Below are 15336 nucleotides of genomic sequence, written 5' to 3' on the forward strand. Positions count from 1 at the left end.
GAAAGAGGCAAAAGAAAAGAGCCCAAAAATCTGCATGTAGGAAAGATCTTGCACTGGCCAAGTCACAATGCCCCTTTGTTTCCTGTACAGATTGACACCCTGGCAGCAGAGTACCCAGCAGTGACTAATTACCTCTATGTCACCTACAATGGGCAGGTAGGCACCCTCAGAAACAACAGCCTCATTGCTGTCTACTCTGATCTCTTTTCCCTATTCTGTGTTATTTCTGGAAATCTTGCAGATGCCTCGGTCTCCATAGCAATTCTTTTGGATGGTTTTACATAAAATCCCCTTCCAGCAGGCCTGGAACTTTCTCTGGCTCCAATCCTGATCCAGTGCATTTACTGTTAATGCCCCTGTGTTGCTAAGAGCCTGTCATTTATCACCTGTACATGCACAGGTAGGTGCTGGGAATGCAGAAGTCCTATTTCCCTTATCTTATCCTAACATTATTTTTATATGAAACTCCACAGGTCCTTAGGCAGCTTCAATAGCCATATTAGAGGTGCTGTTTGTCTTCTGGTCTGGGTGCAGCACTGCTAATTCCAGCAGAGCTGCACTTGATTTACACTGCAGTGAGCAAGATCAGACTGGAGCCCTGAAGGATGAGATTGTTGGATTTGGGTCGAACACCAGAAACTGTTTATTCTGAAAAGCACAGTTAGGTGCTGTGGAGTACAGATCCTCATGACTGTTTTGTCTCCCTCCCCAGGAACATGATGTAAAATTTGATGACTGTGGAGTGATGGTGCTGGGCTGTGGACCATACCACATAGGTAAATCTTCCTTACAACTCCTCTGTTCTCCTTGTCCCCTCAAGCCTTCTTCAGATATTCTTGTGGTTCCTTTGTTCCTCTTTTCATAACGTGAAAAAACCTCCAGAGCACAGTGCACAGGACATCAATTCCTAACAGAAGGTTTTTATTTTATACTTGGAGATTTCATTTCATGCCCTGAAAAAAAGCAGGAGAATTTTATTACTTTTCACTTGGTACTTAGTTGTAATTTCCACAAAATTTTACGGAATTTTTTCACATGTTGAAGTCTTGAGAACCTCATACCTTGTATAGAATTTTGTTGCTCCCATACCCATCTTCTATGTTTACTGCCAGCTCATGGTGATATTGTCACTATGCATTTTACAGCTGTAAGTGTAGATGACTGAAAATATTTTGATCTCTTCAGCTGCTTTTGTGTAAGAAATTCTCTGTATGTTGTTTTTTCTTTCAACCCACTCAGATCATTATACAGAGTAACAGTTTCCTCATGGCTGTGAGTATTGGGTAGACAGACTGCTGAATTCTCTGTGTGATGACTTTCACTTTTTCTTTCCATGGATCTCTCCAAATAGCTTGCAATTATTGAAAAGGAAAAAATTGCTTGTTATTCAGAAATATTTCTGCTCTGCATCTCCCAGAACTGGTGATGGATTATGAAATCTGGAATTGAAAACTCCATCCATTTGCTTGGCTTGGCTTGGAGAGGTCACATGCTGCACTCTTGTTGCTGTTTGTAGGACACGTCTTTTTGAACTCCAGCATAAATGTTGAGATGACTGAAATCAGGAGCAGCACTCCATGATTAGGCTTATTTTTTGTGAATGATTCTGCTGTTCAACAGGCTGTATGGCATGGCTAAAAAAAGGAAAAGGATGGTGGTGGTATTTCACAAGTTGGTAGAATCTATGTGAATACATTTTGCACTTCTCACCTCAAACTCCTCATTGCTTAGAATAGACACGCAGGTCTGTTCTTGGTCTCAGCTGCTGTGCAGCTTTGATTAGATCCATCAAGACCATCTTTGGAAGAGGTTGTTACTAAATAAAGGCTGCTAGAGGAAGCCATTACTTGTAGCTGTAAAATATTTCCTGGATACAATAGCCAAGTTGGTTTTTTGGATTTTTTTCACTTTTTTCATCCTTTGAAGGCAAGTAAGTGTGGTGGTATTCAAAGGGGTCCCAGGATGAGGGAAGAGATGAGAATCTTGACTCCATGTTTCAGAAGGCTGATTTATTATTTTATGATGTAAATTATATTAAAAGAAAATGATATATTAAAACTATAATAAAAGAGTAGAAGAAAGGATTTCATCAGAAGGCTTGAAAGGAATGGAATAACAAAAGCTTGTGACTCTCAGTCTAAGACAGCTGGACTGTGATTGGCCATTAATTAGAAACAACCAACATGGACCAATCACAGATGCACCTGTTGCAGTCCACAGCAGCAGATAATCATTCTTTTTATTTTCCTCTGAGGCTTCTCAGGAGAAATATCATGGTGACAAGTAAGCAGTGTGCTTTTCCTTTATGCTTTCAGTATTGTAATCAGAATTCAGGGGGATCAACTCAGTGCTCTCTTCCAGGTTAGAAGAGGCTAAATGATTTGGATGGAAGTTAAGCATGTGGCATTATTTTTCTTTTTGAAAGCTGAGTTTTAGGTTAAAAAGAAACAAAACAACACTTATGAATTTTATTTGAAAATAGCTGAAAATATATTGCATATGAACAATATGTTCACACTTCTGCAAAGAAATAAAAATATTTGAGGGAAGCGAGGCCATTTCAAAAGCTGTATTCTGCATTTAGAAAGAAAATTATTCAAACCAAAGTGGGTTTTTTGACATTTCTTGTAAGCTAATATGCCAAATAGAAACATGATGTGAGTCAATGCAGTTACACACTCTTGAACTTCAGTGCTTGCTTTGGCACATCTCTCCTACACACGTGAAGCCTCAGCAATCCTTGCTCTTCACCTGCTCCCAGGAGAGGATCTCCTGTCCTGGAAGGGGGTTTGTTTGTCTGTCAGCCCTAAAAGCAGTATAAATATATTTCTACCACTGGCATGGGCCAGCAGAGTGCTAAGTTTTAAGGTGTGCACATAGACTCAATGTGATTGAAATGTGGAAGTGAGTTAAAAAAACATACAAGTATTGATGTAGCAATTATGTCGTGAGGAGCAGTGTCTGGTCATGTTACAGCAGTCATTACTAGTATTACTATTTATTTTCTGTCTCCCTTCTTCCCATGTTTGGGTGTGATCATTACTGGCTGTGCCTGGAATACACTTAACAGCGATTCAGCTGTTTTCCCAGATTGTATCTGAAGCAGTCAGATGAGGGCTCCAGATGACCATTGTGTTCCTAAGCTGAGGTTTCTTATGCCTATAAAAATACCTGTAAAATGGAAGTGGAATACAAAATCTGAATGAGCATCTGGTGTCCTGTCTTGAAAACATCCAGGTTCAGATTTGATTTTCTTCTTTTTTTTCTGTGGAGTTTTAACTGAAGGCATGTTTTGAGGTTCTTGTTTGACTGAAGTGAGGAAACAACTTATGTGCTTGTCAGAGAGTGACCTGTGCCAGCCATCAGTTTGTGACTAGGTGGTGGAGGCAGCAATTAAGCACAGACTGAATTTCTAACATATCTTGTCACACAATGAAATATAAAAGTAATATCAGTGCTTAACAATCATGTAATGACTGAATGCAGCACGATGAGGCCAAGGTTTTCGGGTAGACTGTAAGCACAACCATTGAATGATGTTCTTTATGCATCGTTCTCTGTTTGTGGTACCTGTTTTAGATGTTTGAGCACAGAAATGTGTGGGGTAGTAGCTGTTTGCACAAGTCTTGATTCAAGTGTTTCCTGGAACCTGGAGCACTGCCCAAATCCTGAGAGCTGCAGCTTGCCCAAAGCCAGGCACCAAGTCCTGGTGCTTACCCAGGCCCCCTCTGTGCCTCTTTCCTTTCAAGGTGGTCACTCAGGGTTTGGGACAGTAGGATGTTCCTGTCCCACAGTGTTGCCATAATCCCTGTAGCCTTTAAAGCAAGATCCAAGGGTCACAGAGTGGCCGTAGAAGTGTTGTTCTTCTCATCTGCCTTACCTGTAATCACTGTACAGGAATGTCAAACCCACTGAGATGTAATCCTTTTCTTGTTGGTTTAGCTCTTCTGGAAGGGTAAAAACCACCTCAGACTTCTGTTCTTCATGCCACATCTGTGCAAATGCTTTGTGTTTCCTGGAGTAAGCATCTCTGTCTTATAATAACAGCAGCTCAGTTTGTCCCACTGGTCAGTTTATCGTGGAGTGCACTGGTTGGGAGGCAGCAGTGATTGAATGGAAAGCAAGAGCACACTGAAGTGTTTATGAGCACAGGATGACAGACATGTTGGAGAGGTCTGTCACTCCTGAGCAGCTGAGCCAACTCACCTGTTGTGCTTGGAGCTTCACGTTTTGTGGATGATTAATTTCCACGGGAGGACAATTACATTTCTGGCTCTGAGCTGACAGGAGGCAACACTGGCTTTTTTTTTTTTTTTTTCTTCTTTAAGCTGGAGTGCTGAGAATATCTATTTATGTTTTCTTCTCTGCATCCTTCCTTTCTTTGCCCCCTTTTCTGTCTCCTGGCAGGCAGCAGTGTGGAGTTTGATTGGTGTGCTGTCTCCAGTATCCGCACGCTGCGTCAGCTTGGCAACAAGACCGTGGTCGTGAATTGCAACCCAGAGACAGTGAGCACGGATTTTGATGAGTGTGACAGACTGTACTTTGAGGAGCTGTCACTGGAAAGGATCCTGGACATCTACCAAAATGAGGTAAAGAAAAGCAGAAGCACTATAAAAAGCCACGAAGCAACCCAAACTTTTCAAAATTCCTGTCACTAGCTTGCCAAGCAGCTGGGGGTGAGGGGAGAGAGCAAAAGCTGTTTGCTTTGGATCCCAGTGTTGCATTTTACACATCACTGATGCTCCTAGCAGGCTGCTCAATAAAGAATGCCAAGTAAATATGAAATTATTTTGCAAGATGCCATATTGTGCAATATTTCCAAGCAGGGCTTAATTTGCTGCACAGACATTTATCGCACAAACTGTTCTGCCCTTGCACTGCTGAGTGTTAGCAGTTAAGCACACCTTGATTTGAAGCACAAGTCCTCCACCTGGAGCAGTTGAAGGAGTTCTGTGCATCACACCAACATGTGCTCAAGAATTTGTAGGCTTGGCTTTGCAGTGCAGTTGGCAAGTGGATGTGGTCCAGAATGCAGGCAGGCAGACCAGGGAGGGGCATTGGAATTGCCATCAAACCAGAAAATGTTCCAGCTCCTGATCTGGACTTTGCACTGGTCTTTTGGCCATTTTCAAGTGTTCAGAAGTGCTGATCTAAGAGATGGAGTATTGTGTTTGCAGGGAAGCCCTGACAAAGGCAGGAATGATGCATCTGACTCCCTGTTCTCAGAAGGCTCATTTATTACTTCATTATACTACATTATATTAAAGAATGCTATACTATCCTAAAGAATACAGAAAGGACACTTACTGAATGCTAAAAAGATAATAATGAAAACTTGTGACTCTTTCCAGAGACCTGACACAGCTTGACCCTGATTGGCTAAAGAGTCAAAACAACTCACAGCAGAATCCAATGAAACAATCTCCGAACACATTCCACATGAGAACAGCACAGGAGAAGCAAATGAGATACGAATTGTTTTCCCTTTCTCTGAGGCTTCTCAGCTTCCGAGGAGGAAAATCCTGGGCGAAAGAATTTTTTCAGAAAATGTGAATGCCACAATGGAGGACATATTTAATGATGAGGGGATATGTAATGTAAGAAGTTGGCCCCAATATTGAAAATGTTGATTTCTAGTGGATAACACACTCATCTTGGATGTGTTGCTGAGGCTTTTAAAGGTGCTTTCAGGAACTTCATCTACCCTGAAATTCAGCATGAGTTGGTGATGTAACTTGCTGAAGCAATTTTGTAGAACTTGCTGAAGAACTTTCCAGAAATGTCTGGAATCTTCTCCAAATCATGTTGAACTTGTGATTGTTCTTGACTCTTTTTCCTGGTATATGAGGATCTGAGCTCATCTCCTTTGTGAATGGGTGCAAATTTCTAAAATGGTTTTATAATCTGGCCATGTTTTGATAATTCCCAAGTTTGGAACCAGGCCAAAGCACAGCAGAAGTTAAGTCCCAGAGTCTAGGCTCTGTTCTTTAGCCATTTGCAAAATACTGTCTGTGACCATTTTTAGATTGCATGTTCCATGTTCATATTTTCCTGTTGGTACAGGTTGTGTTAAATTTTTGTAAAAACAGAGACTACCACTGGAAAACATAGATTTTTCAAGAGGCCAAAAGACTCTGGTGGCTCTCTGGACTCTGAAAGGCTGATTTTTGGATGCTTTATGGTTATCCATGAGGCTCAGCCACGAAAGCACTGAACTCTTGTTTACTTAACAGAACTGAACTTCTGAGCAGGGGCGTGGAGTAAGCTGGTGTGACAGTTTGTCAGACAAATAACACTGATGAAATATAACATCTAATTACAGCAGGATCAAAGAGAAGGTAGGAGATAGGTGATGAGGGAGCCTGTTTCCACACGGAGTGCTAGTAATTAGCAGGTTGGGTAAGAAAATATGTGCAAAGAATACTGAATACAAATTGCAACTTGCATTATCCTGCTTGTCAGAGCAAGGCTTGGCCAGTTTGGTGGGGGGCAATGCAGATCTCCAGGTCTAATAGCAGCATCCTGTCATACCCAGGGTTTGCAGAGAACTTTGCTACTCTGGCATGGATGTCAAGACAACCAACTTGATGTTTGTGCTGGAGATGTGAAAGCCATCAGAGTCTGAGCCTAAACATCCAAAATCAGTGTTGTTCTGTCTAATGATTCCCAAGGTGGATAGGAAATACAAATACTAAAACCACTTTTCTTCAGCAGCAACATAAGGTAATGGTATTATTATGCCTAATTTGCAAATAGGGAGACTGAGGAGTAGACAGTCCTGCACAGAGTAATGCAAAAGAACCTGGACAGAGCCCAGACCTCCAGCAAGTGTAGTCTAAGATACATTATTTGTTATATGTCATTTCTTTAGAAAAATGAGTGAGCCAAATGCTACTGTCTTGTTAACAGAATATTTCTTTGGGCAAATGCAGTTGGAATTCAGCCCCTAAGAAAAAGATCAAATTAAAAATGAATCTGAAAAGATCAAATTAAAAATGAATCTGATTCTGAGATCGTTCACCAGTCCTGTAGATAGCCATCTCTCCCATCTTCATATACAGAGCATGAACAGTGTCATGATTTCAGCCTGTTCTTTTAACCTCTCCTGGTCATTTGCCTCCTCTGGTGTTCCAATGGACAATGAACTGTTGGAAATAACTGAAAAGTCATGGGTCATTGGCAAACTGTATCTAAAACCATCAGCAAACAGTGGACACAGCCCTGGGCCCTTAGTAGAGATGATTTTCAGCACTCTAAACATTGTTAGGATTAGCAGCAGAGCTTGGGCAGCTGTTAAGCCCAAGTGATTAGGTGCACTGATATGTCCCTGCTTTTCTGATCAGATAAATTAGGCTGCATCAAGGAGAGAGTTCACCAACAGCACTGAGACAGCTGCAAGCTGCCCACCAGGAAATGCTCACAGCTCCACACAACCCTCTCCCAGGGATGTGCTCAGCTCACCCCCTCTTTCTCTTCCTTGTGTCCTCTTTAACCTCCAGGTGACATTCCCAGCTGCAGTGACTCACCAGAGCCTGAGCTCTGCATAACAGAGCTGTTCATTGGAGGAAAGTTTAATTTACTGCAAGTGTGCAGAGTTAGGTGGTAGTCTGTGAGGACAGTAATTTAAAAAAATAAATAAAATTCCTTCCCTCAGATTTATTGGCTTTTTGTTTCCAGAGAAGATGTTCCCTTTTTATTTTAATATCTATCTGCTTGAGGGCCTCTACTGATTCTTTTTTCTGTTTTGGAGATTATTCTGAAACAATTCATAAAAGTAAAGGAGGCTCCTAGGTACAATTTTAATGGTCTAATTTGTTTTCAAACTCAGGGAAAAAGAAACCCCAGCTCTATTACTAATGACATAACAGCAAGGTAGTAATAAAAAGAGTGATTTTTGTTATAAAGGAGAAAATAATTCTCTCTAGGCTTCTCTCACTAGATTATGTATTGCATGTATTTTAATGATATCTAATGGGAAGGATGTTATTAATTTTCTTTATAATTAAAATATGGCTGATGACAAAGTGATATGCAGTGGGGTCCCTTTCTGCCTGCCCACATTTCTCAGTGGAGCAGTTGTGTTCTCTGTCAGGACAGTGGTTGCTCTTTGGGTGGGAACATGCTTTGGGAAACAACAGTAGAATTTTAAAGTAAAGAAGTAAGCAGCAGCCAGGTTCAAGTTGTGGTTCTCCTTGAATAAAAATGATTATATGATTCTTTGCTATCTGCTTGAAAAAGGAATCTCCTGTGTCTCCTTAGAGCTGAAGTCCCTAATTCTATCCCACCTTTGATGTAGGCAGTATTTGGATTTCAGATGTGCAGGAACTAGAGTTGTTTTAAAGGCAGAAATGAGCAGCAGCTGAGGAGAAGCTGTTAGCTGGGACATTTCACATATGTCAAGGATAGATTAAGATGTTGGTTGACCTTGGAAGCAAAGCTATTTTGACTTGTTACCCTCCTTCCAAGCTGCAAGGAGGGGTTTGCTTATTCACACTCTGGTTCTTATCCTTGTGGGATGATGAAGGGCTCAGGGACTAGAGGCAGTTACTCTGGTTTGGATGGGTCTGGAAGCACTAAGGCATGGACTTCTCTTCCAAGCTGGAGATGGTGAGCTCTGATGTCATGAGACAACTGCTTTTGGGCACACAACAGCCCCTGTCCTTTTTCACTGCCTGTCCTAAGCTCTTTCATGTGGTTGCTGTTGGCCAGCAGCATCATGGCATCCCATGAGTGACTGCATAGGAAAAAAGGAAAAAAAAAGAAAGGAAAAAAAATAATCATCTTATGCTGTGTATTAGCCTGCTGAGCAAATAACCTTGGGCTAGTAAGTGCTGATTAAATGCCGGCCTGTTGGATCTTTATTATGGTAGGAAATTCCCACATCAAAGCTGAGTGGGGACTATGCTAGCATTTATCATCTATTTTTGCCCAGTCACTTATAGTCCATTCTGCTCTCAGTTTACAGTTTTGCCACTCCAAATCCCTGATGAAGGAATGCCTCTTCCAGGAAGGCCAGTGAAGCTGACCTTCTTCAGGGAAAGCACACTTGTTAATTAAAAGAACATTGTTCCTCTATCTTTTAGAGCCAAACCATGGATCACTTGCTTTATGTTTCTCATTTGTTAGAAGGAAAGGGTAAAACTTCTAAGTTTTTGTTAGGATAAAACCGTAAAACACATTTGGTTCAAAAGAGCCCTTCACTGGAGCTGTTCTGTGGGCCAGATTGTCCTTTGGGCCAAGTTTCACCATCTTTAATTTGAAAGTAAAGTGCTCTTTGTTGTAGGTACTCTAAGGCCTCTTCTTCTACTGAATATTTTCACACCTGACTAGATTCTACTTGAAAGCATTAGGGATTTTATGTAAAAAGAAAAAAGAGCCCATATTTGCACCTGTGGAAAGGTGTGTGTTAGCAAGCAAGATCACCTGGCTCTTGTTATTTACTGTTTATTATTTTCTCACTTAAAATGCAAAGCTGCCCAGTGACAGACATGAAATGCTCCACTGCGGCTGGAGGATGCTGTGCCACCTGTTCTGCCCCTTCTGCCTCTGGAATTGGAGAGCTTACAAATAACCTGTGTGGAAATGAACACCTAGGACAGTTTGCTCAAATACTTGCTGCCATCCAGGGCTCTGCCAAAAATGAGAAGCTAGTCAGGATTAAGGAGCATTAATTAAAACAAAGGGCTAAATGTATCCATAGCTTTGCAGACTGTGTGAAGGGTTGGGCTCTGTTGATTTATGCTCTGCTTAGCTTTGTTACACTCCTTAAAGACTGGCTTCTGGGGCTAGCAAAGGTGGTTTGCTTATTGAGTAGCAGTGCTGGCAGGAAAAAAAAAAACCATAAATTCCAGTTGTTGCCCATTGCCTCTCTGCTGGAGGTGACTGAAATAAAGAAGATTTTGCATGAATGTCTGCTCCTCTGGAAATCCCTCACCATGAGCATGGGAGAGGCTGTTTTCTCCAAGAGCCACACTGTAAAAGACAGCCCTCAGCATCTTGTTTGTCTGTGCTGCTGGGTGCAAAGGCCACAGCAAGCAGGGGGAGTAGGCTCAGTTGTAGTGAGAGTGCCCATGTGTAGGATCACACAGGAAGGGCAGAGTGCTGGGGTTTGTTGGTGTGCAGTGCATGTTCTAGTGCAGTGCCCTTCCCCTGGAAAGCAAGGCAACGTGTGTCAGCTCAGTGCTTTGTCCCCACAGGAGAGCAGAAGCACCTAAACCTGACATGCAGACAGAGTAACATCCTGTGGTTCAAGCAGGACATAGGGGGAACCATGGGTTGATGTGAAAGCTGCAAATTCCTCTGGTTCCCTAGAACTGGAATTGGCCTCCAGTTATTGCTGGGTTTTGAGTGATATTGAGGAGGGTAATTCTGGTTTAGGGAGGATACACACGGCAAACCACACTTTGCAGCCTGGATGCCTCTGGATCAGCACAGTTATGATAAAACCATAGAATGGCTTGAGTTGGAAGGGACCTTAAAGCTCATCTTGTTCCACCCCCCTGCCATGGGCAGGGACACCTTCCACTATTCCAGGCTGCTCCAAGCCCTGTCCAGCCTGGCCTTGGGCACTTCCAGGGATCCAGGGGCAGCCACAGCTTCTCTGGGTACCCTGTGCCAGGGCCTCCCCACCCTCAGAGTAAAGAATTTCTTCCTAATGTCTAACTTAAATCTCTCCTCTTTCAGTTTAAAACCATTTATCCTTGTCCTATCACTATCTTCCCATTAAGAAGTTGCTATCCTCTTTTTTAGTAAATTCTCTGGAAGACTGCAGTAAGGTCTTCCTGGAGCTTCTCTTCTCCAGGCTGAACAACCCCATCTTTCTTAGCCTGTCTGTATAGGAGAGATGCTTCAGCTCTCTGATCATCTTTGTGGCCCTATGATCTGTCGTTGTTCACAGCAACCTGAAAAGGGACATAATCTAAATATTGGATTTTTGTTGTGACAGCTCTTCCTATTGAGATAACTTGGACATGACTGTGCTCCTTTCTGCCTTCCAACAGGGATGCAGTGGCTGCATTATTTCCGTAGGTGGGCAGATTCCCAACAACCTGGCAGTGCCACTGCACCAGAGTGGAGTGAAGATTCTTGGCACAGATCCTTTAAAGATTGACCAGGCAGAAGATCGTTCCGTGTTCTCAGCTGTCCTGGATGAGCTGCATGTGGCCCAGGCTCCCTGGAAGGCAGTCAGCACCCTGGTGAGTTGGGATATGCACCTGGGAAATGCTGAAGCAGCTGGGGGTTGGGATGTGCAGCTGCTCATCTTGATGCATTTCAAGATTTTGAAGGCATTGGACAGTTTTTTACTGCCCTTGTTGAAGAACTTTTTGATCCCTGGAAAGTGATGCTGCAGCAGCACTTGCAGAGGGTGGAAACTGGAAGGGGTGTGTCTTTAAAGCACCTCAACAAGCTGTGGTAAATACCCAGCAGAAGTTAGCATCCCTGACAGGCTGGTCTAGGTGTCCTGCTGGGCTTGAGATCTGTTCTAGCAGGTAGAGATGCAAAGGAGTAGAGATGTGTTGGCATTGATCTTTTTGCCCAGTGAAGCTCTGTGGACAGGGGAGGTCTGAAGGTGCCAGCTCTGAAACCAGGAAGTTTCGTTCAGTGTAATTTGTGTTACACTCAGTGCAGGCTGCAGCCTCCAGCTTCTTTCACCTCCTCTTAATTGCTATTAAAGTCTAAATGCAGTTAGAATTGGAATTTTGGAATGACTTTAAAATATTTTCTTGTTCACAGCATGTTTTCCTTCCCTTTCTTTAGAGAGATGCAGTTGAATTTGCAAGGTCTGTGAGTTATCCATGCTTGCTGAGGCCCTCCTATGTTCTGAGGTAAGGCTCAGCTCTCAGAGCACAGCAACCTGGGGTATGAACTCCAAAAACCTCTCTGAGACAACAGAGAGAGAACAACTTCAGGAAATGTGTGGGAAACTCTGTGCTAGGTGTAAGTGGCATCGAGCTGCCCATGAGACACCTGCTCCCACCAATTAATAAAGCCAATGGAGCCCTGAAGTCCATCAGGCACAGATCAGAGGTAGAACATAATCACAAAAATCTCTGTTCAGCTGTATTACCTCTTGCATATCTCAAGGCCAAACCCACAAACCATCTGGGATATTCTTTCAGGTTCCTGAGATTGTTACCTTTACAAGTACAAGTCAGAAGATTGTTTGCCATCAGGAAAAAGAGAAGGGAACCTGCTGAGGCTGTTTATTGAGATGGGCATCTGTTTTCAGAAAATGACAGTGCATCTTTTGAGTTCAGCTTCTTATTTGCCAAGCTTCTCTGCTTACAGGCATGTTTTATGTCCCTCCACTGTGGCAGCTGCTTCTCATTAACCAGACATTGTACAGAGTCCCTCATTTCCAGCAGCCAGCCAGACTTTTTGAGGAGGTTACACCAGCACATGCACACAGCAAACTCACAAGTTCTGAATGATTGCTCTTCTCTCTGAGAAGTTTCTTCATAGCTGGGTGACTCAGCACAGAGAGGCACTTTGCTGGGCACAGTTTACAAGTGAAAATAAATTGGAGACAGGATCCTTTTCATATGGAAGACACACATATCAAAATGAAGCAGCTCAATATCAGTTTTTGGGGCTGGGGGACAAGCACAATTTTTATTTTAAAAGAAGAAAAGGAGAAGGGTTTTTTCAGCCCTGAAGGAAATATCCTTTAGAAGCAACTCCTGAATGTGACTCTTCTATTTGGTATCTGACTTGCAGTAGGGTTTCAAGAGAGTTAGAAAACAGCTCTCCTATCAGGAGTAAAGTTGAATATAGTTAAGTATAAGGTAACAACTGCTCCTGATGTCATTCTCCAGATATTAAGGAACATTTCTTTTATCCTGTTGTTTCCATCTGTATTAAAACCATTATAGGCCCTTTCTGTGTTAAGTATTTGCTAATGTGTGTTAGTGCAGGGTAGGGGGGCTTCAGGGAGAATGATGAAACTGGAGGATGTAAAACTTGAGGAATAAGAGTGTGAAAAGCCCTAGCACAGTCCTCTGCCTGGCCTCTGTCTGCAGAGCAGCAGCAGTCCACAGCTGGATTTTTTCATTCTCTGAGCAGATATGACCTTTAATATTGGCCAGTTCCCTTGGAAAACTGAATGCCTTCCCCCACCAGTTAGGTACTGTGTACACCAGCTCACATCTTCAGTGGTACTATTGACACAAGTTCATGGATTTATTGAACTCCATTGATTTACATCAGCCCAAGAGGTAAATATAATCACCTAGGTACCTGTGTCTATTTATCTTAGGCTAAAGTGGCTGATTTGTGGCATAGATCCTGCTTCCACTTTTCCCCCACAGCCTCTGTGGACTTACCCAACAAAGCAAAGGGGAAGCTGGGCATCAGTGGTAGAAATGGGAAATGTAACATCTTTTTTTAAATAAGATTCTTGTCTTTAAAAAGGACTTGAATCACATATTCTGGACCCATGTTCTCCCAGATGCCCTTCTCTGATAATTCTGGCAGTTACAATGAAAGCAGCTTTCAGATATTTGCTGTACTGTGTCCACTCCCTTAAAGAATGAGACATTATGGGAAGAGCACAGTGAAATGGCCAGCAAAGAACAGCCTTGGATCTGGATTGACACTGTCACAACCACTGCCAGTGAGCCATGCAAGCCTCACTTCAGCTGTCCCTGAGGAGCAATTGGGCTGAAGTCAGCCAAGTGTGTTTGTCCTGAGCTCCTGGGGAAATTCTGGGCCTTACTGGGGCTGGGAGGCTCAGGAGCCATCTCCCCCAGCTTAGGGGCACCTTCAAGGGCTTGCCTCAGGAAGGGCATTTGGCAGCAGTGCTAAGGCTGTGAGAACACAGTTCTTCCTTTATTTCTCCACTCTGGCTCTGGAGATCTCCTGTCTTCTCTTGGAAGGATAATGGAGGGTAATTGGGTACCACCTCTGCCTCTCACTGGGTCAAGAGCAGGGCAAGTGGCTGGAGTCAGGAGCTTCCTTGGCTAGTCTGCCATGCAGAGGTAGTTGGTAACCTTGTGAGCCCTGTGCCCTGGTGCCTGACACTGATCTCTTCCTAGAATTCACAAGGGAGGCTGACTGGGTTCTCCTCTGTTGAGTTTGTGAGGTCCCCAGGATGAGGTGAGAGATGAGGAATCTGACTCCATGTTCTCAGAAGGCTGATTTATTATTTTATGATATGATATATTATATTAAAGAATGCTATACTAAAAGTATACTAAAGAATAGAGAAAGGATCCTTACAGAAGGCTTAACAAGAATGAAAAATAAACACTGGTGACTGACTCCTCAGAGTCAGACACAGCTGATGGTGATTAGTCATTAAAGAAAAACAATTCAGATGGAACCAATCAAACATTCACCTGTTGGTAAACAATGTCCAGACCACATTCCAAAGCAGCCAAATACAGGAGCAGCAATCAGATAGTTATTATTTACATTTTTCTCTGAGGCTTCTCAACTTCCCAGGAGAAGAAATCCTGGCAAAGGGATTTTTCAGAAAATATGACAGTGACACTCTCCTTTCCTCTTCTTACAGTGGGTCTGCAATGAATGTTGTATTCACTGAAGAGGAAATGAAGAAGTTCTTAGCAGAAGCCACCAGAGTCTCCCAGGTACCTCTTTGTGCTGCCAGCTCCTTTTGTGTTCCCCTTATTTGTTTCATCTCTGCTGTGGTTTCCATCTCTTTGTTTCCTTATTGTGTCTTCCTCACTCTTTTCCTTCCTTGCCTGGGGAGGAGACAGTTTGACTCCTCAGTTTGTTCCCTAACAGATAATATCAAATATCCTTACTGACCCCACCAGGATGCCTGCATGGAGTAGGAAGAGCTGTTTTACCTGCATGTACATTTCTGACCAGTTAATTATGTAAATAGATGTAGTCCTCTGAGCTGTGACCCTTCCAGACTTGCCAGTGGCAGGTTATGCCAACCAACATAGAAATGGCAACATCTTTCACTTAATTTTCTCAATTGTTTTGCCTGGCTGCTTTGAACAACTAAGTACTTCATCACTGTTTAGAACAGGGCTGTGGCACCATAAACACTCCTAAAAACAGTAGGTAAAAATAAATGAATCAAAGAAGAACTCCCTGAAAATACAACTGGTTGGGAAAATCAGACATATTGCTGCTTTCTCAGGATTCTTAGGTGGTTAAAGCTTGAACAAGAATTAAACCATGAGCTTTTTAAGTGTATGAGGCAAATGGTGCAAGTTTAACTTTTCAGCAAGAAATGGTGGCATGAAAAGGGGAGATATTTTTCACAGTAATAATATCCTGAAGGATGGTTAGTGTGGAGGCAAGCAGACCACTTATTACCATCTTTGAACAAGTTTTAGAGGAGTAGTGCAACTGTCACTTCCA

The 15336-nt window shown here is 42.7% G+C and overlaps 1 protein-coding gene across 1 annotated transcript in view; it reads left to right on the forward strand.

Moving 5' to 3' along the window:
- CPS1 (carbamoyl-phosphate synthase 1) overlaps positions 1 to 15336 on the forward strand; it is a 90972-nt gene that overhangs the window by 56033 nt on the left and 19603 nt on the right. Inside the window, exons 22-27 of the mRNA XM_005427962.2 lie at positions 91 to 156; positions 713 to 776; positions 4408 to 4589; positions 11001 to 11195; positions 11758 to 11825; positions 14513 to 14588. Of these exons, the coding sequence (XP_005428019.1) occupies positions 91 to 156; positions 713 to 776; positions 4408 to 4589; positions 11001 to 11195; positions 11758 to 11825; positions 14513 to 14588 (651 nt within the window). The remainder of the gene's footprint in view (positions 1 to 90; positions 157 to 712; positions 777 to 4407; positions 4590 to 11000; positions 11196 to 11757; positions 11826 to 14512; positions 14589 to 15336) is intronic.

This window comes from Geospiza fortis, unplaced genomic scaffold, assembly GCF_000277835.1.
Source record: "Geospiza fortis unplaced genomic scaffold, GeoFor_1.0 scaffold461, whole genome shotgun sequence".
NCBI classification, from domain to species: Eukaryota; Metazoa; Chordata; class Aves; order Passeriformes; family Thraupidae; genus Geospiza; species Geospiza fortis.